Below are 21,618 nucleotides of genomic sequence, written 5' to 3' on the forward strand. Positions count from 1 at the left end.
AAAAACTATATAACTATATAAAAATTAATTGTCATGAAAGGAAAAACTATATAACTATATAAAAATTAAGTGTAATGAAAGGAAAAACTATATAACTATATAAAAATTAAGTGTAATGAAAGGAAAAACTATATAACTATATAAAAATTAATTGTCATGAAAGGAAAAACTATATAACTATATAAAAATTAAGTGTAATGAAAGGAAAAACTATATAACTATATAAAAATTAATTGTCATGAAAGGAAAAACTATATAACTATATAAAAATTAAGTGTAATGAAAGGAAAAACTATATAACTATATAAAAATTAAGTGTAATGAAAGGAAAAACTATATAACTATATAAAAATTAAGTGTCATGAAAGGAAAAATCAACCATACTTCCTTTGTTAGTGCAAATTCCTATACATGTAGCTTTGAGATTTAAGCAATGAAACCATTCACAGGTTTACACTTAAAGTGATTTCATAAGGTAAATCAGATTTTTTTTTTCAAAAGTAAACCAGTTCTTTTTAAAATAGTACTATGTACTTTTACCTAATATTAGTAATATTTACTAAAATTTGTATTATTTTAGCACTGTAATAGTATTTTTAATTGAGTACAAAAAACATTTCACAAGCACATTTAGTGCAGGTTTATTATATTATTATATGATTAATAAATATTATTATTATTATTATTAATGGTTTTTATTTGTATGAATTCCTATGCAATGTTTTTATGGGTTGCTGAGAATACATTTCAGGTGTTCAATACATAGCGTGTCAGTCTTGAAAATAAAAATAGGTGCTGGAAAAAGTGCTTAAAAGTCCTTGATTTTCATTAGGCTGTGCCTGTATGAACCCTCTCATATGTACATGCAATATATATTTCAAAATGTGTCAGAAAGTGTATATATATATATATATATATATATATATATATATATATATATATATATATATATATATATATATATATATATATATATATATATATATATATATATATGACATATAGCCTATTGTCACGATCACCAGCGATCATACTCCCAGGTCGCTGGTTCTCTCACACATGGACTACAAATCCGCCATTCATGGACTACATATTCACACATGCACTCTGTTCACACACACACACATGCTTCCCCATTTCCATTGATTAGACTCCCACAGCTGTTGCAACTTCTGGACTGATTACACACACTATTTATTCATCACACTCACTTCCTGCCTTTGCCGAGTCTTGTTTACTGTATAGTGACTTTACAACGCGTTTCCTTAGTCTTGTTTCACCGTGTATTTACCCTAGCCTTGTTCACTGAGTTATCCTTGTCTGCCGCCTGCCTTCCGACCTCTCGCCTGTGACTGTTTACGATTCTGGACTGCCTGTATACATCTGTTTGCACCTGTGTTGACCATTGCTTCTCTGACAACGAATAAACCTGCACGTGGATCCTAACCTCAGTTGTCTCTGTCACTCCCCGTGTTACAGAAGACTCGGCCAAACATGGATCCAGCGGGTATTGCAATGCGTCTTCGTCAGGAAGCACGGTCTATTAAGGAGTACGTGTAGGAATTCATCGAACTGGCACACCTAACATCTATGAGTGAGTTGTGTTTGATGATTTTCTTCCGTGGAGGACTTTCTGAGCCCCTGTATTCCACTATGCCTTTGCATGAACCCCATGGGACTTTAGAAAATTACATTGATACTGCACTACAACTAAGTGGGTCCCCCTTCACCGTGGGCGAGGTGGAGGAGACCCCTAAATATTTTTTTGGGGGGGGCAAAGGACCGCAAGACCCACCAACAATGGGGCTTGCTGCCAAACACATTAACACCATTATGCTGGCAACACCCATACTCCTGTCTCCTGCTCACAAGATGGTCGCCTCCAGTTCCCCAGCTCACAAGATGGCCGCTTCTAGTCCTCCAGCTCACAAGATGGCCGCTTCTAGTCCTCCAGCTCACAAGATGGCCGCTTCTAGTCCTCCAGCTCACAAGATGGCTTCTTCCAGTTCTCCGGCTCACAAGATGGTTTCCTGTTCCGAGACTGTTCCTGCCTTTGTTCCTGCCATAGTTCCTGAAAGACCATCGCCAGAGCCACTACTGCCAGAGCCACTGCCTGAGCCACTACCGCCAGAGCTGCCAGAACCGCTGCCAGAGCCACTGCCACCAGTACTACCAGAGCTGCCAGATCCTCCAGAGCTGCCAGATCCTCCAGAGCTGCCAGATCCTCCAGAGCTGCCAGATCCTCCAGAGCTGCCAGATCCTCCAGAGCTGCCAGATCCTCCAGAGCTGCCAGATCCTCAGTCACCACCACAGCTGCCAGAGCTGCTGCCAGAGCCACTGCCGCCACCAGAGCTGCCAGAGCCACTGCCAGAGCCACTGCCAGAGCCACTGCCAGAGCCACTGCCGCCACCAGAGCTGCCAGATCCTCCAGAGCTGCCAGATCCTCCAGAGCTGCCAGATCCTCCAGAGCTGCCAGATCCTCCAGAGCTGCCAGATCCTCCAGAGCTGCCAGATCCTCCAGAGCTGCCAGATCCTCCAGAGCTGCCAGATCCTCCAGAGCTGCCAGATCCTCCAGAGCTGCCAGATCCTCCAGAGCTGCCAGATCCTCCAGAGCTGCCAGATCCTCCAGAGCTGCCAGATCCTCAAGAGCTGCCAGATCCTCAGTCACCACCACAGCTGCCAGAGCCGCTGCCAGAGCCACTGCCGCCACCAGAGCTGCCAGAGCCACTACCGCCAGTGCCACTGCCAGAGCCACTGCCGCCACCAGAGCTGCCAGAGCCGCTACCGCCAGTGCCACTGCCTGAGCCACAGCCGCCACTGCTGCCAGAGCTGCTGCCGCCGCCTGAGTTCTCTGAATGGCCGCCACCGCCTGAGCTTCCTGAATGGCCGCCACCGCCGCCTGAGCTTCTTGAATGGCTGCCACCGCCGCCTGAGTTTCCTGAATGGCTGCCACCGCCGCCTGAACTTCTTGAATGGCCGCTGCCGCCTGAGCTTCCTGAATGGTCGTCGCCTGAGCTTCCTGAATGGCCGCCGACGCCTGAGCTCTCTGAATGGCCGCCTGAGCTTCCTGAATGGCCGCCGCCGCCTGAGCTTCCTGAATGGCCGCCGCCGCCGCCTGAGCTCCCTGAATGGCCGCCGCCGCCTGCGCTCCCTGAATGGTCGCCGCCGCCTGAGCTCCCTGAATGGTCGCCACCGCCACCTGTGCTTCCTGAATGGTCGCCGCCTGAGTTTCCTGAATGGCTGCCAACTCCGCCTGAGCTTTCTGAATGGCCGCCGCCTGCGCTCCCTGAATGGTCGCCGCCTAAGCTTCCTGAATGGCCACCAGGTTCATATGACCCGCCGATGTCTGCTGAAAGTAAGGCTCCAGGCTCTCTACAGCTCCATGCCCCAGACCCTCCGCAGCTCTGTGCCCCAGGCCCTCCGCAGCTTCACTCTCCAGGCTTTCCTCAGCTCCACACTCCAGGCCTTCCTCAGCTCCACTCTCCAGGCCTTCCTCAGCTCCACTCTCCAGGCCTTCCTCAGCTCCACTCTCCAGGCCTTCCTCAGCTCCACTCTCCAGGCCTTCCTCAGCTCCACTCTCCAGGCCTTCCTCAGCTCCACTCTCCAGGCCTTCCTCAGCTCCACTCTCCAGGCCTTCCTCAGCTCCACTCTCCAGGCCTTCCTCAGCTCCACTCTCCAGGCCTTCCTCAGCTCCACTCTCCAGGCCTTCCTCAGCTCCACTCTCCAGGCCTTCCTCAGCTCCACTCTCCAGGCCTTCCTCAGCTCCACTCTCCAGGCCTTCCTCAGCTCCACTCTCCAGGCCTTCCGCAGCTCCACTCTCCAGGCCCTCCGCAGCTCCACTCTCCAGGCCCTCCGCAGCTCCACTCTCCAGGCCCTCCGCAGCTCCACTCTCCAGGCCCTCCGCAGCTCCACTCTCCAGGCCCTCCGCAGCTCCACTCTCCAGGCCCTCCGCAGCTCCACTCTCCAGGCCCTCCGCAGCTCCACTCTCCAGGCCCTCCGCAGCTCCACTCTCCAGGCCCTCCGCAGCTCCACTCTCCAGGCCCTCCGCAGCTCCATGATCCAGGGCCTCCTCCTCTACATGGTCCTGGCCCTCCATCCCTCCCCCTCTTCCGCCTCCGCTCCATCTCCCGCCTGATCAGTTTTAGGAGTGTCTGGAAGCCACTCTTAGAGGGGGGGCTCTGTCACAATCACCAGCGATCATACTCCCAGGTCGCTGGTTCTCTCACACATGGACTACAAATCCGACATTCATGGACTACATATTCACACATGCACTCTGTTCACACACACACACATGCTTCCCCATTTCCATTGATTAGACTCCCACAGCTGTTGCAACTTCTGGACTGATTACACACACTATTTATACATCACACTCACTTCCTGCCTTTGCCGAGTCTTGTTTACTGTATAGTGACTTTACAACGCGTTTCCTTAGTCTTGTTTCACCGTGTATTTACCCTAGCCTTGTTCACTGAGTTATCCTTGTCTGCCGCCTGCCTTCCGACCTCTCGCCTGTGACTGTTTACGATTCTGGACTGCCTGTATACATCTGTTTGCACCTGTGTTGACCATTGCTTCTCTGACAACGAATAAACCTGCACGTGGATCCTAACCTCAGTTGTCTCTGTCACTCCCCGTGTTACACCTATATTATGAGGTCCAAGCAACATTTCCTGGTTTTGATGAAGAGGCTTCTATGTTAATACATTAGATTTAAGTACAGCAGTTTTCTTTGTACTTTTTAATAATAGTGCCATTTTTAAAGAACTTTTGAAAGTACATTTTAATTTAAACGTGTTTTTTTTTTTGTTTGTTTGTTTTTACCAGCAAGCACAGTTAATGTTCAAACTATTTATAATGGTTAAAGTGGCTGACAATAATACATATTCTTAATATTAGGAATTAATCTGCCTCATTTTTGAACTGTGCACAGCTATAGCTGCTTAATTAAGCCTACTACACTACATTTCAATACCAGTCATTATGGTGGTACTTGGAGAGACATTTTTTTTCTGAGGTGGTACTTCAGTGTTCAACAGCTATAAAGTTAGCCTATTTCCAAAAAGTGGAGTGTTCCTTTAAGACCTGAAACTAGAAACAAGCACATAAATGCAATGCATGTAATGTAAATATATAAATGCTAACGGTCTAATTAGATTCAATGGTTTATGCTAAGCTAAAAGTGCTGCCATCCGACCTGAAGATTGACAATGTATTCAAAATGGGGAAAACTCCACTGTTTTACTCTAAGAGAGCTGTAAAATGAGCCTATTTCCAAAAAAGTGTTCCTGAAATGTAATAGAAGCACATAAATGCAATGCATGTTATGTAAATATTTAAATGCTAATGATCTAATCATATTTAATGACTGCCGTCTGACCCAAATATTGGCTAAATGGATTCAAAAAGGGTTAAACTTCACTGTTTAACTTTAGGAGAGCTATAAAATGAGCCTATTTCCAAAAACGTGGAGTGTTCCTTTAGGACCTGAAACTAGAAACAAGCAGATAAAGGCAATGCTAGTGTGGAGTGTTCCTTTAAGAACTGAAAATTAATACAAGCACATAAATGCAATGCATTTTATGTAAATATATAAATGCTAACGGTCTAATCAGATTCAATGATTTATGCTAAGCTAAGCTAAAAGTGCTGTCATCCGACCTGAAGATTGACAAAATGTATTCAAAATGGGGAAAACTCCACTGTTTTACTCTAAGAGAGCTGTAAAATGAGCCTATTTCCAAAAAAGTGTTCCTGAAATATAATAAAAGCACATAAATGCAATGCATATGTAATGTAACAACATTGATTCACTCATCTTTTATTATTAGCATTATTGTAAAGGTTTCCATGTTTTGCAGCTGGATGATGAGTAAGTGCAACAAAGCAAACCCAACATATCATCATTTATTTTCTCAAAGGCACTCATTACATTTGATGTAATGTTTGCACAACCATTGATGCGATCACCATGACAACAGAGAGCATGACTATCATTACCGTAATGTTTCCGAGAGGTAACTGGAACTGTGACGTTTACATCAGCATTACATCACCAACACCATTATTGCATGCTGTCCTAATGGAAATGTACAGTCTGTGTGTGTGTATGTATGTGTTTGCATTTAATATTGACTCAATAATATGTTATTTCTGCATTCACACTTTGTTTTATGAGTGGAAGACATTGTTTAGTCCCTCCAGGATTTTGCAGGAACATCTTTTTAATATATTTGCAGCCTAAAATTACTTATTTTGTGATAGCCATCCTCAAAACCCATAGGCATTATTTGCTTCAATGCAGTTTTGCTGTGAAAATACACAATAATCTTGTCAAATGGGTCTTTTTTCGATCTCAAAACCCATCAAACTCCAAAATCCTAAAGGGACTGATTGTTTTGTGGGCGCTAACATAGTTTGGATATCCACATGAGCTGATTTTAGGTGATAATAAATCTAAATCCCACTGTTTAATAGGATAATCATGGCTTTGTGTTATGTGAAAAGTATTTGGACGCTTTAAACATTTCTGAAAGATTCTAATTGGTTTGTGTTTTTGTTTATTATCTTTTAAACCCTTTTTAACACTTAATCTTTTGTGTAGCTTTCTTTGCATTAAATCTCACTTGATCATTTATTATGTACTGCATCAATCTTTATGCAATGTCCAAATACTTTTTGAGGAGTTTGTATGAAATGCTATTTATTTCTATGTAAAATAGCATCCGCAATATGGCTTTGTTTCCAGTTTGGGTTTGATGTGTATATAGAGTTCAGTGTGAACGCAGCATTAACAGACAGCAAACTCATTGTTTAGATACTGGTATCACAATCCAAAGATTATTGAGAATGATTATGATTATTTTCTACCAAAAGTTAAGTTAGCATTTCACAATTTGTCTCCTTCAACAGCCATTTTAGATGACAGATTCATCTGAGCAGCAGTCAATATTCATGCAGGTTTAGTTTCACGATTTACAGCAAAAAGGCTTACAGAAAGTCCGAAAATGAGTCCTTTTGTACAAAAAGTAAATCTTTTAAAGGTACAGTTCATCCAAAATTCAAACTCTGACTATTTACTCACTCTTGGTTTTTTCATGAAAATGATTTTGCACAGGGGCGCCGCTGGCTAGTACGGGCCCTATGACCACATTTCGAGATGATCGAGGGTGGAGGGAGGTATCGAGGACGAAAGTGAAGAGCTGGGGGGTTGTTCGTTGGGAGTTGCAGATGAATTTGAAGAGCCGGGGAGGATTTGCATACAAAAGTGAAGAGTGTGTTGGGTTTGTCGTTGGAGAGGATGTGATTGGGCACTCTAATAGTAACTCTAGGGGCCCTAAAACAGCATAGACCCCTAGAATAGCCCTAAATTTCCCCCCTTACTGTTATTGCAGAATTGATTTGAATAATAATCACAAGAAGCAAATAAATAAATCATCTCCACTAAAGGCATCAAAACTCATTACCAAAATTACATTATTTAAAAAATGTAACATCAACACACGTTAGCACCAGGTTTACCATCATCAGTATGTATTTGTTCATTTAAAAGGTAGCGCAGGGGTTCTTAAACTTGGTCCTGGAGGTCTGGTGTCCTGCAGATATTAGCTCCAACACGCCTGCAAGGATGTTTCGGTCACGCTAGAGTTTGAGCTTGCGAAATTCTGTCGTATGTCGCTGTGAAAAGGGGCGGGGTTAAACTAAACAATTGGACATAAAAAAACAAGTGATTGGTCTATATTATAAATTCCTGTACAGAGAGGTCATGTTTTGATCTTCGATTGGTTTCACGCAGTCAAGTGATGTGATTTCGCAGGTCAGAGTTCACCAAGCTTGAACTGCAAAACTTGTCGCACGAGCTTATGTTTCCAGTCTGCTGCATTCGCGCGTGTATGAATAGAAGCCTATGGGGAGAAAACACAGACTGGAAAAGATATGGACATAGTATTCATGACGTCAGCCATAGGTTTCTGAAGAGTGCAAAAGAAGCTACAAGTGGGCATTGCCAACCGGCTCCATTTTGTTTGCATGTCATCGCTCCACCCGGGGGTAACCAAACAAGGGCAAAGAGGCGGAGCTACAGATGCCTGCTGTGTTAGTAAATGCAAGGCTGTTTATAAAATCCAGGCATAACCCTGTATGACAACGTTTCAAATGACTGTTATATAGCCTACAGCTAATCAATCTGTCAGATTCTGGAGTGCTTTACAGGTGTGAAGAAAATGATAAATGATCTTAAATAAAACAAATACATTTATAGAGATGGTATAAGTGTATAATTTCACTCACCTGGGAAATGGAGGCCACATGAATGGTTTGTGAGCACAATAAAGTGCACACAGCATGCCATATCATCTGATAATTGTAGGAAATAACTTCAAAAAGCAACTGACTGTCTGAAGCCACATAAAACAACTCAAAAATATGATGAATATGCCGAGTTCAGCGGCTAATCAGCCGGAATCAGCTGAGGTGAAATGATGGCGACCAGCGAGACCTAGGGTTGGAACTAAAATTTGCAGACCACCGGCCCTCCAGGACCGAGATTGAGAACCCCTGCTGTAATGTATTTGACATAAACATGAGTGTAGATGACATTTGAAAGGTTTTTAGTGAAAACATTCAATTTCAGTCTGTTCAAAGCATCATACTGTTTTTGATGCTTCTTGTAACTTGGATCTTGATTATCTTTGATTTCCATTCATCAAACTAAATCAAATCATGCAATTATGTAAAAAAAAAAAAGAAAGGCAAAGCTGAGTAAACAATGGCAGAACTCCACATTTTTGGTGAACTGTTCCTTTAAGATCATGTCAGACTATAGTCCTTGAGTTTTCCATGTCACTTCACATTTTTGGCACCTTCTCATTTGTCACAGTGAAAATCGACTGCAGTTTATCGTAACGAGTCGAGCTGCAGTTTACTAAATCAGAAAGGCACATTTTCTGACGTCAGTCCTTCACCTTTAGGGCCATTCATTCACACAGAAAGCATCTCTGCATCTAAAAACAAAAGACACAGTGCTCAGGAATGGTATTACAAGAACACCATCATGTTGCCATCAAATAAAACAATTACCATGTCAACTTGTTACTGTAAACAGAAGCTGGCAACACATGCCCCGCCTCCGAGTTCTTCTGATTGGTCACTGCTATAGAACTGATTAACAGCGCTGCATGTAAAGTTGTCGTAGTTTAACTTCTCTTAAAAGCTCAAAAATATGAGACCTGAGTGTAACCATTACGAATCTCCATCAAGCGCATGTTTATGTAAATAAAAATGGAAAAGTAGCAAATTAATGCACAGAAATAAAGGTATGAATAAGAGATATCTTCTCAAATGGTACATATTTGTTCCTACAGGGTCCAAATTCAGTGCTTTAAAGGTTCCAATGCTAGTATATAGAAGGTACTGAGTGTACCATCATGGGAACACACATGACACTAAAGTAATTTAATATAAAGTAATAAATATTTATCAGAATTAAAACTCTAATGTACACAAAGAAGAAAAAAACATAATCTTAACAAAAAAATGCTGTTGGAAATTCTGGGAAAGTCAATTTACAATCAATCACTGAATAAATGAAGGAAATTTACTGTTCATTTACGATTTTTACTGTAGCATTGTACAGTTTTTTACCTTTAAAATGATGGTCATTTTACTTGTATGTACCTTTTAGGTACCAACACATAAAAACAGATAATAAATAACACAAATAAGTAAATAAATAAATAAATAAATGCTAAATAACTTAGACTTTTATAGCATGGTTTCTGCTACATTTATTCTTCCATGGCGGGGCACCACACCAAAATTCATTCCGCCACGGCTACATTACAGCTTCTCATTCAAAACATTCAGACGTTGTTTTTTTTTAATAGTGGGTTATTATTGCACCAAAACGTTTTAAAAGGTAAGTGAATTATTACTGCGCAAACTTTTCTGTAACCGTAGTAGTGCTGTGTGTTATTTGTTTAATCCTTTAAGGTGACGTACTGACTGACAGGTGCACGATGCGTGAGGCCAGCAAACACGACGTAGCTTTCAGTTAAGATGAACACAGTTTCCATAATTATACTTTATAGATAAAGGTCTATGAACAGGAAATCGGCATGCTCGTACTACTGCGCTCATGACATTTGTTATTGAAATAACGCCATAGGTAGTTGGTAGATCTGTGTAAAAGGCCTGCCACTACAGCTGGGAAAAATCCTAGAGGAAACACTGCATAGCATTTATATACTGCTGCTCTCTGATGATTTGAAGTGCTTTGTTATCGTCACTTGTAGGTCACTTTGGATTAAAGCATCTGCTAAATATAAATGAACACTGTAAAAAAAAAAATATATGACAGAAAGTGTGACAACAAAGGCTTTTGTGTTACTTCAACTAGTTTTAATCAGTTATTCATTCATTAATTTTCTTTTCGGCTTAGTCCTTTTTATAATCCGGGGTCGCCACAGCGGAATGAACCGCCAACTTATCCAGCACGTTTTACGCTGCGGATGCCCTTCCAGCTGCAACCCATCACTGGGAAACACCCATACATACAGATTCACACTCTTACACTAAGGACAATTTTAGCTTACCCAATTCACCTGTACCGCATGTCTTTGGACTTGTGGGGGAAACCGGAGCACCCGGAGGAAACCCACACGAACACGGGGAGAACATGCAAACTCCACACAGAAATGCCAACCGACCCAGCCGAGGCTTGAACCAGTGAACCTCTCGCCACGAGGCGACAGCACTACCCACTGCGCCACCGCGTCGCACTCAGTTAATTAGGTTTCAACTAAATAGTTTTAGTTATACAAGTTTAACTTGATAGTTTTAATCCATTTGATTTTGAAATTGAGATGACTAGATTCAACTAAAATGATTTGGGCAGAAATAATTTTTTCACAGTGAATTTGAAACCTTTAGGAACGAATTTGTACCTTTTTAAAATGGTGTCGCCACAATGACAGCTCTTATGCTGGGTTCACAACAATCATGGAATTAAGTATTCATGCAAATAAGTTACATACAAAGTAGTGTCGTCACGATACTGAAATTCGATACCAATCGGTACTGAAATTTAAAAAACATCCATGTCCAACATCACGAACATTTAAGCACTGTGAAGCACATTTTTTAAACAGCGCTGATTTGCTATTGTGTTCACGTGCTCAACAGAAATGACTGTGATTGGCCGTGACGGTCATCAGTTCACTGAACTCACCACTGTAACTCACTGAGTGTAACCACAGATACAGGGACACTGAAGCGTTTAAAGTCACGTCGATCAGCTGGTCTGACAAGCATGCGATCTGCTGATGAATCTCGGCTTTAAAACACTCCAGTGTCCCTGTATTTGTGTTTGCACGTAGTAAACAGCGGTGAGTTCGGTGAACTGATGCCCTTCAAGTTCAATCACAGTCATTTCTGTTGAGCATGTGAACACAATGGCAAATCGGCGCTGTTTAAGAACATGCTCCACAATGCTTAAATGTTCGCAGGAAATGGACATTATTAAAACTTCAGTATCAATTGGTACTGAATTGCAGTATCGTGACAACCCTAATACATAGTCAATACTTGCATGAATAAAGGCAAATTATCACTGCACAAATGGCATAAAGCGATGCATTTGTTACAAAAGCATGGGATTCGATCGCATCTTCTAAGTTCAAAAAATTTAACTAGAGCTGAAAATTCTTGAGGTTGAAAAACATTCCCCGGGTAAACTGGAGCAAGTCATGCAGTGCTCCCTGTTTGGTGTGGACCCAAAATTATGCCTTCATTTCTGAGAGTGTAGGAATGGTAAAACAAGGGTGCCCGAAAGAGCTCAACACAACTCCGCTTAAAAAAACAAACACATGCAAATAGAAAAAACCCAATCTAAGATCACACTTTATTCTGATGGTCCGTTTGTTGTATTAAGTTGCATTGAATCTACATGCCTGTTAGGGTTGGTGTAAGTTGACATGTACTTGTAAAGTTTCTTCTAGTCAGTTAAATGTCTGTTGAAGGAGCAGTATCAGCAGATATTAAGCAGACAGTCTACTAATACTCAAATGGACCATCAAAATAAAGTGTTACCCAATCTAATTATCTGTTTGACAGCACATATGATGCAAATCCTCACCATTCAAACACAAATAGCAAATGCACTGCAAATCCTCACAACACATGTATATAGACTGGACCACGATGAAAATGTTTCAGATGGATGAACTGAAAAAAAGTGACTAACCTGGCTGGGATTTGCATATTGTGCAGTGATTGGTCAATGAATTTCTTGGTGACCCGAAAGGTGAGTTGTTTTTTGGCTATTTTAACACCCTGATTACATCATTCCTGTGTCTTTGGCATATTATTGATAGCCTGAATAAACTGATGATTAACTGAAACGTTATTAAATAAGATCACTGAATTACCTTAAAGTCCTCAACTAAATATAATTTCAAGGTTGATGAAAATAAGTTAGCAGTGCATCTTTAATTGTTAAAATGAGTTTAAAATGAATTGCATTCAATTTAGAATTACTCAGGCCCTTTCAGTCGGCTAATGTTGGAGAAGTCAACATTCATTCACTCACTCATTTTCCTTCAGTCCCTTTATTCATCAGGGGTTGCCACAGCAAAATTAACCGCCAACTATTCCAGCATATGCTTTACACAGCGGTTGCCCTTACAGCTGCAACCCAGTACTGGTAAACACCCATATACACTCATTTACACACATACACTATGGACAATTTAGCTTATTCAATTCCCCTATAGTGCATGTGTTTGGACTGTGGGGGAAACCGGAGCACCCGGAGGAAACCCACGCCAACACAGGGAGAACATGCAAACTCCACACAGAAATGCCAACTGACCCAACCGGTAGGGCTGCTCGATTATGGAAAAAATCATAATCACGATTATTTTGGGCACAGTTGTAATCACGATTATTCAAAACGATTATCAGTTGAAGTCAAAATTATTCACCCTCCTGTGATTTTATATATATATATATATATATATATATATATATATATATATATATATATATATATATATATATATATATATATATATATATATATATATATATAAATATTTCCCAAATGATGTTTAACAGGAATTTTTCACAGTATTTCCTATAATATTTTTTCTTCTGGAGAAAGGCTTATTTGTTTTATTTCAGCTAGAATAAAAGCAGGTTTAAATATTTTGAAAACTATTTTAATAGCTCAATATTATTAGCCCCTTTATGCAATATATATTTTTGATTGACTGCAGAAGAAACTACTGTTATACAATGCCTTGCCTAATTACAGTAATTAAATCTTTAAATGTCACTTTAAGCTGAATACTAGTATCTTGAAAAACCTCTAGTGAAATAAAACTGTCATCTAATACTGTCATCATAGCAAAGATAAAAGAAATCAGTTATTAGAAATTAGTTATTAAATCTGTTATGTTTAAACTGTGCTTTAAGCATCTTCACTGTAAGAAAAAAAACTTCAGCTACAAAAGTCCTTCAGTCAAGAGCAGTGAGGGATTTTCTTCTGTCGTTGTTTGATTAATATTAAAAACAGGCGCGCTGTCACTTTAAGAATAGTGTGGCTCTGATATGGTTTCTCTTTTGCGTGTCTTTTGATTCTCAACTTGTTTGTTTACTACACAAATGAGAGCAGGGGCGGACTGGCCATAGGGAGCACCGGGACATATCCTGACTGACAGTAACTTTGGCCTGGTTGAAAACTCTTTCCCAGTCCGCCCCTGAATGAGGGTTAATATGAATAGCCACCAAACACCGCGCTCTGACACAAATGTGCATGTATTTGACCATTAAAGCGCTTGCATTAAGATGGCGTTAGATGTGTGTACTCTGCTCGTCTCCGAGCCTGTCCGAGGCTAAGCGCGGCGCACACACACACAACAGCATGCGCTCTTTAGCGCTTTTAAAAATATTTGAATGATTCGAATGTACATCAATGTATGATGCGCATCCCGTGCTGCAAAAGTTACAGTACAGTACATGCTTTTGTCATTTTCATGTGGAACTGAGCTTTGCAGAGCAATGAATGTGTACAACTGGAAAGGGGACGGTATATGATGCAATAATTGTTTATCTCGATTAATAGTCTTTCATAATCGTTAGAAGCCAAAATCGAAATCGAAACTGGATTTTCGATTAATTGCACAGCCCTACCAGCCTGTACTCGAACCGGCGACCTTCTTGCTGTGAGGCCACAGTGCTAACCACTGAGCCACCGTGTCACCCTTGAGAAGGCAGCATAATATACATAAATACAACATGCTTACTTCAGTCAACTTGCTTTTTGTTTAGTTTTATTTTTCCAATTAAAATGAGCATGTGTTGTGAGGATTTGCAGCTTATTTTCTATTTGCGTTTGCTTTGTGAGGATATGCAACACGTGCGCTGTCAAACAGATGAAGATGCTTTCTTTATGTGCTGGTGTTTTGTCTATTTGCAAGTTGCATTGCATTTTAAGCTCCCTCCGCCACTGTATAATACACATCCTGTGTGAATTTGGCCCTTCAGGTGTGATCGTGTGCCTACGGTTGGTGCTCCTTCAGCTCCAGTCTTTTATTCCGCTCTTGTTCTTTAACCTGAGCAGGTGCGAAACCATTCTGCTGTTTGGGTTCCTCAGGATAGTGCGGCAGACAGGTAAATCCAGTGTTGGCCTGTTTTTCCACCTTCTCCTCCTCCTCCTCCATCTGGTCCTCGTCCTCCTCCTCTTGTCTCTCTTCTCCCAGCGTCACGTTGTTGAGTTCGTCCATCTGAGCCGCATCCTCCTGAATATTCCTGCGCAGATCTTTACTCCTGTTGCGCTTGGCTAGTTTAGTGAGCGAGCCGAAGCGGTTGAAGATGTTTTCTTCTGACGACGTCTGCTGCTCTCCGCATTTAGCCTTCAGTCGCAGGTTGTTGAGTTTTGTGTCGATGCTCTCCTGCGAGGATGTTTTGAAGCGTCCGGCATCCAAACTAGCAAAAACAGCTCGTTTTTCAGGCGATAACATGTCGAGTGAATGCGCACGCTGCTCCAGACCCAAACGCCGGCGCTCCATGCTGCGAATAGTTGCAGCTCGCTGGAGTTTATCGTGAATTTCTCCGCTGAGACGCCGTCTTGTTTCACGTAACTCTGCTCGGACGTTTGCTTTCCATTCCACCGCATGAGCCTTAATGCCTCCAACTTGTTGTCCAACCTGTTGGAGAGTAAAGAGCATTGAGAACGTGGCTTTTAAAAACAATCGAGTATGTTTCTCAGTGCTGTTTTACGTGCAAACCCAATGTTGGTACTGTGATGCATGTGTCCTGGGACTTAGTGATGTTTTATAAACAAATTTGGGGAGGAGCATGCGCAGAAGTTTCAGTATCAAATACGTCATTGACAATTATTCTATTATCCAATCAGTTCTTGACCAAACCCCTATATATACCAAAGCTGTCTTACCTGCAGCATCTTACGACTTTAGCATCCCTCCACCACCCCGTCACCTCACCTCTTAAGCATTACAATCCCGGGGGGAGCGTTCTGAGGCCGGGCTAGATACTTCGCTCGAATCCCAATTCCTCTCTGTTTCCTGATAAGAGGAATAACTCGAGTTTGGGTGTCTTCCCCGAGCTCAGAGCCCTCTCCCCGGAGAGCACGCCAAATACGCTTTATTCTGAAACTATTGCAAGTGTGAACTCGTGAAAGACATGATAGAAAGAAATCCACAAATGAGTTCTCAGAAGATTATTGGTAAAGCTTTTGGCCTATCTCCAGCTATTTATCTTCTGAATTCTAAAAATCCTTAGTCATGGACTAGATTTTATTGCACCTTTGTACTTATACAAGAACTGCATTATTTTGCTGTGGTCCTCTCCTAACCTTCCTTCCTCCACCATGTGGTTGAATCAGACTGCCATTTTCTTACCCTTAGAAAAACTGACTTATGACCTGCCATTTCTGGCATATGTGGAATCCTCTATGGGAGTTTTTGGAGAATATATAATGAAACATTTTACCCTTCACAAAACACTTGAAGTACTAGCCGATGGACTATTGTATAACAGATAACTGTTTTGTAAATGTAAATCTTTAAATAAAAAAACTGAGTAGCCAACAAAAGCAAAACAGCATTTGACATTCACTGCAAATTCAGTATTTAATTTTGTCCTGTTCTCTGAAGTCCACTTATAATGTTATTATTCACTCATTAATTTTCTTTTAGCTGAGTCTCTGATTTTACCAGAGGTCCAACAGTGGAATGAACCGTCAACTATTCCAACATATGTTTTACACAGCAGATGCCCTTCCAGCCGCGACCCAGTACTGGGAAACACCCATACACTCTCACATTCACACACGCTCATACACTACAGCCAATTTAGTTAATCAATTCCCCTGTATGTGTTTGGACTGTGGAGGAAACCTGAGCACCCGGAGGAAACCCACGCCAACAACTCCACACAGAAATGCCAACTGGCTCAGCCTGGACTTGAACCAGCGACCTTCTTGCTGTGAGGTAAAAAAGGGGCTTTAAGAGAGCAGAACAGGCAGTGCCGTAGAACTTGGTCTTGACCTTCTGTGGAGGCGGAACTTATTCAGTCTGTTACATCATAGCGTCGAACATTCCATTTGTCAGACTGTCTTCAATTTAAGCTGGTTTTAGAGGAACCACAAAGTGTTGAGTTCTGGAACTTAAGGGATATTTTTAAATGAACTATGCACGCTGACATGTCGAGAATTTTGGTTTCTTGGTTTATGACCCCTTTCGAGGCATTTAAAGTCTATGTAAAACACTTAAAACTAATTATGTGATCCAAATATCAGTTGCAACTAATTTTGTCATTCCAACAAATGAAGTATTAATTAAAAGTATTAACATTTAAAGCAAACATTAAACCTAATTAACTAAGAATTTTACCATTAAACGAATAGCAGTATTTACCATTTAAAATTAATTAATTGATATTCTTTTGGCATAGTCCCTTTATTAATCTGGGGTCGCCACAGCGGAATGAACCGCCAACTTATCCAGCACATGTTTTATGCAGCGGGTGCCCTTCCAGCTGCAACCCATCACTGGGAAACAGAATTTAAAAACTGTATAATTTTACCGTTATTTGCAACAGCTTAATATTTAAAACTAACAAAGATTTGCCACAAATTTAACAATTTGCACTCAATATATAATTGTATTTACCATCTAAAAAGTATGTACAACAGCATTTACCAATTAAACTCAACACAAAACCGAATTTACCATTTAATGCCAAAGTGTAAAGTCAGCATCTTCAAGTCTCCTAAGATTGATCAATATTTCATAATAACCTTTACTAATACAATCAAGGAATATATAACTGTGTTAACTATTGACAAATGAAGATGCATTAACAACAGGAGCCAATCGACTATTGGTTAGCAGATGCCATAAAATGCAATAATGCTGTATTGGATATTGCAGATCAATGTATTGCATTGCGCTTTCATCATTTGTGTTCGGCAGGTCTTACCTCCTCTTTTGTTTTCTTGGACAAAACCCTGAGCCAGTCTCCAATCATGCTGAGAACTGCTGCAAAATACGCCAGACCCACCAAAATCCAGAACCACACCAGAGGCTTGTACCATTTCATGTATTCAATTTTCCGATCTCCTCCTAGAAATAATGAGGGATTTGAATTATATATAAAATTTAAACATCGACAAAAGACACAAAATTGCCAAGTGAAATAATCATCCCAATTAAAATGCATCCCAAATGACACACTAAAGCACTTCTGCATGTATAAACTCAACTGTGTATTGTTTGAGTTTAGTTTCATCATCAGTGGCATGCTAAGATTAACCAGACGTACAAATCATTTCCAAGACGATGTTTAAAAATTGCTAAACGATTCGAAATCATTCATTCATTTTCTTTTTGGCTTAGTTCCTTTATTAATCTGGGATCACCACAGCAGAATGAACCGCCAACTTATCCAGCATGTGTTTTACACAGCGGATGCCCTTCCAGCTGCAACCCATCACTGGGAAACATCCATACACACTCATTTACACTCATACACTTCGGACAATTTTAGCCTACCCAATTCGCCTGTACCACATGTCTTTGGACATGTGTGGGAAACCGGAGCACCTGGAGGAAACCCACACGAACACAGGGAGAACAAGTCCACACAGAAATGCCAACTGACCCATCCGAAGCTCGAACCAGCGACTTTCTTGCTGTGAGGCGACAGCGGTACCCACAGTGCCACCGCGTCGCCCACACTCACAATCATATCTGTTAAATAATTTTTGCTTGCGCAAAATAAATACAGTAATCCAAGCGTAACGCCCAAATAGCTCCTCCCCTTTATGAATAGCTCCTCCCCATTCATTAGCAGCCTCTCCTCTTTATATGCAGGTCTTTCCCTTTACCAGCAGCTTCACGCCTTTATTTGCAGCCCCTCCCCTTTATCAGCAGCCTCTCCCCTTTACTAGCAACTCTTTATCAGCAGCTCCTCCCCTTTATCAGCCACTCCTCCCCTTTATTAGTAGCTCCTCTTCATCACTAGCAGCTCCTCCTAACCACTAGCAGCTCCTCCACTTTATCAGCAGCCCTTTTAATCATCAGCAGCTCCTCCCCTTTATTAGCATCACCTCCCCTTCACTAGCAGCCCCTTGTTACATCCCTGATGTTAAACGCCTAGGAGTGGGAGTAACAGTGAAAAGTTTTAAATGTTGGTTGGGGTGAGTGTGAATCAGTCCCCTGCCTTCACGACAACACACCAAATTAAAGTTAAATAATTTATTAACAAATGTACAATAGTAAATCAAAACTGGGAAGCAAAATTAGACTTCAGGAGGGGGAAAGGCCAAAACAACAAACAAAAGTACCCTCTAGCTAGTTAGGGAGTAAAACTGTCTAAACTGACAAAGTAAAATTAAATCAACAACAGAAATGTACACTAACTCCCTAACTAAACATAAACAAGAGAAAAGGGGTTTTAGAAACAAAATGGCACCCACCTCCCTACAGCTTCCAAACACAAAGTTAGTTTTCAAGAACAGAGTTCTTGTGGTTTCAAAAGCTTTTACAGCAGATTTTTAACTTCAACAAGTTAAGCACAACAGCAATGATAATGTCTCAACAAAAACCACCAAGCAGGAGAGAGACCACACTCTGGAAGCAAGCTTCAATGTGGCTTGCAACTGGCAGGCTTTTAAGCTTGCTGGGCAACGAGTGGCAGGTGCAACCAATCAACTTCCTCTCCTCCACACCTAGCTGAGAAACAGGAACGGAGAGAGAGAGAGAAACCAAACACAATAATACATTCAAACACCAAAGAATGTAACACCCTCCCCTTTATCAGCAGCTCCTCTCTTTAATCAGCAGCCCCTCCCCTTCACTAGCAGCACCTCCCCTTCACAAGCAGCACCTCCCTTTATCAGTAGCTACTCTCCTTCACTAGCAGCTCCTCAACTTTATCAGCAGCTCCTCCTCTTTATCAGCAGCCCCTTTAATCATCAGCAGCTCCTCCCCTTTATCAGCAGCCCCTTCCCTTCACTAGCAGGCCCTCCCCTTTATCAGCAGCTCCTCCCTTTAATCAGCAGCACCTCCCCTTCATCAGCAGCACCTCCTCTTTATCCGCAGCCCCTTTAATCATCATCAGCTCCTCCCCTTTACCTGTAGCCCCTCCCCTTCACTAGCAGCCCCTCCCCTTTATCAGTAGCTCCTCCCCTACACAAGCAGTTCCTCACCGTTATCAGCAGTTCCTTCCCTTTATTAGCAGCCCCTTTAATCATCAGCAGCTCCTCCCCTTTATCAGCAGCCCCTCCCCTTTATCAGTAGCTCCTCCCCTTCACTAGAAGCCCCTCCCCTTTATCAGTAGCTAGCAGCTCCTCACCTTTATCAGCAGCTCCTTCCCTTTATCAGTAGCCCTTATAATCATCAGCAGCTCCTCCCCTTTATCAGCAGCACCTCCCCTTCACTAGCAGCACCCCCCATCACCAGCAGCCCCTCCCCTTTATCAGTAGCTCCCCCCCTTCAGTAGCAGCTCCTTACCTTTATCAGCGGCTCCTCCCCTTTATCAGCAGCTCCTCCCCTTCAGAGCAACACCTCCCCTTTATCAGCAACCCCTCCCCTTCACTAGCAGCTCCTTCTCATCACTAGCAGCTCTTCCCCTTCATCAGCAGCTCCTCCCCTTTATCAGGAGCCCCTTTAATCATCAGCAGCTCCCTTTTATCAGCAGCCCCTCCCCTTCACTAGCAGCTCCTCCCCTTTATCAGCAGCTCTTTCCATATATCAGCAGCCCCTTTAATCATCAGCAGCTCCTCCCCTTTATCAGCAGCCCCTCCCCTTCATCAATAGCTCCTCCCACAAGCCTAGAATATTACACCTGTGCATTATTTTCTAATTATTCAATGGCGCATCAGTAATTATTCCACTTCCTCAGCCATTCAGAATCAAGCGTTTAACAGCCTGTAGTGTGTTAATTTAATATCATGCTATATGTTAAGATTTTAAATATGATTATATGATTTTTCTCTTGATTTTACATGGTGAAAAGTGTACTTACCTGCCACATAATCTCCAATGCCGATAGTCGTGAGCGTAATGACGACAAAGTAAATAGCCTCTAATGTACTCCATCCCTCGATGTGCTTGAAAATCACCGCTGGGATGGTGACAAAAATGATGCATCCGGCAATGATGAAAAGGATAGTGGAGGTCACGCGGATCTTGGTCTGACTGATTTGCTTGTGCTTTTGCTGTAAAAAGAGTGACAGAGGAATTATAGTGCAAATTTAATTTATACATTTATTAATAACTAATTGCATTTATAAATAACAGTATAGAAATATTACATTTTATAACATTTGAAAAAAATGATTATATTATTATTGCTAAAATTTATATAAAAACTAAACATTTTATAAATATTATATACTTTTATATACAGTTGAAACCAGAAGTTTACATACACTCTAAAAAAAAGGAACATAACCATTGTCTGATGTTAAATCATACTAAACGTTTACTATTTTAGGTCTGTTAGGATTACTTAAATGATTTACATTTGCTAAATGCCAGAATAATAAGAGAATTTTTTTAGAGAATTTTTTATTAATTTCTCGACAGTCAAAAGTTGACCCACATTTCCTTGGTATTTTTTAGCTTTGCTTTTAAACTGTATAACTTTGATCTAATATTTTGGGTATCCTTCCACAAGCTTCTCACAATAGTTTGAAGGAACGTTGGCCCATTCCTCCTGACAGAATTGGTGTCAGATTTGCAGGCTGTCTTGCTCGCACAAGCTTTTTCAACTTTTAACTAATTTGGCAGCATGCTTAGGGTCATGCTCTGTTTGGAAGACTCATTTGTGTCAAGTTTTAACTTCCTGGCTGATGTCTTGAGATGTTGCTTCAGTATTTCTACATCATGTTCTTTCCTCATGATGCCATCTATGCTGTGAAGTGGACCAGTCCCTCCTGAGTAAAACAGCCCCACAACATGATGCCCATACTTCACAGTTGGGATGGTGTTCCTAGGCTTGTAAGCTTTCCCCTTTGTCCTCCAAATGTAACACTGGTCATTATGGCCAAACAGTTCAATCTTAGTTCCATCAGACCACAGGACATGT

At 41.5% G+C, this 21,618-nt stretch overlaps 1 protein-coding gene across 1 annotated transcript in view; it reads right to left on the bottom strand.

Moving 5' to 3' along the window:
• Positions 1-14,514: 14,514 nt before the first annotated feature.
• The window catches only part of kcnk10b (potassium channel, subfamily K, member 10b), a 36,550-nt gene continuing 29,446 nt past the window's right edge, over positions 14,515-21,618 (bottom strand). The window contains exons 5-7 of the mRNA XM_056477230.1: positions 20,554-20,746; positions 17,506-17,648; positions 14,515-15,209 (exon numbers count right to left, since the gene is read on the bottom strand). Coding sequence (XP_056333205.1) covers positions 14,562-15,209; positions 17,506-17,648; positions 20,554-20,746 — 984 coding nt within the window. The 3' untranslated portion in view covers positions 14,515-14,561. The remainder of the gene's footprint in view (positions 15,210-17,505; positions 17,649-20,553; positions 20,747-21,618) is intronic.

This window comes from Danio aesculapii, chromosome 17, assembly GCF_903798145.1.
Source record: "Danio aesculapii chromosome 17, fDanAes4.1, whole genome shotgun sequence".
Taxonomy (NCBI): Eukaryota; Metazoa; Chordata; class Actinopteri; order Cypriniformes; family Danionidae; genus Danio; species Danio aesculapii.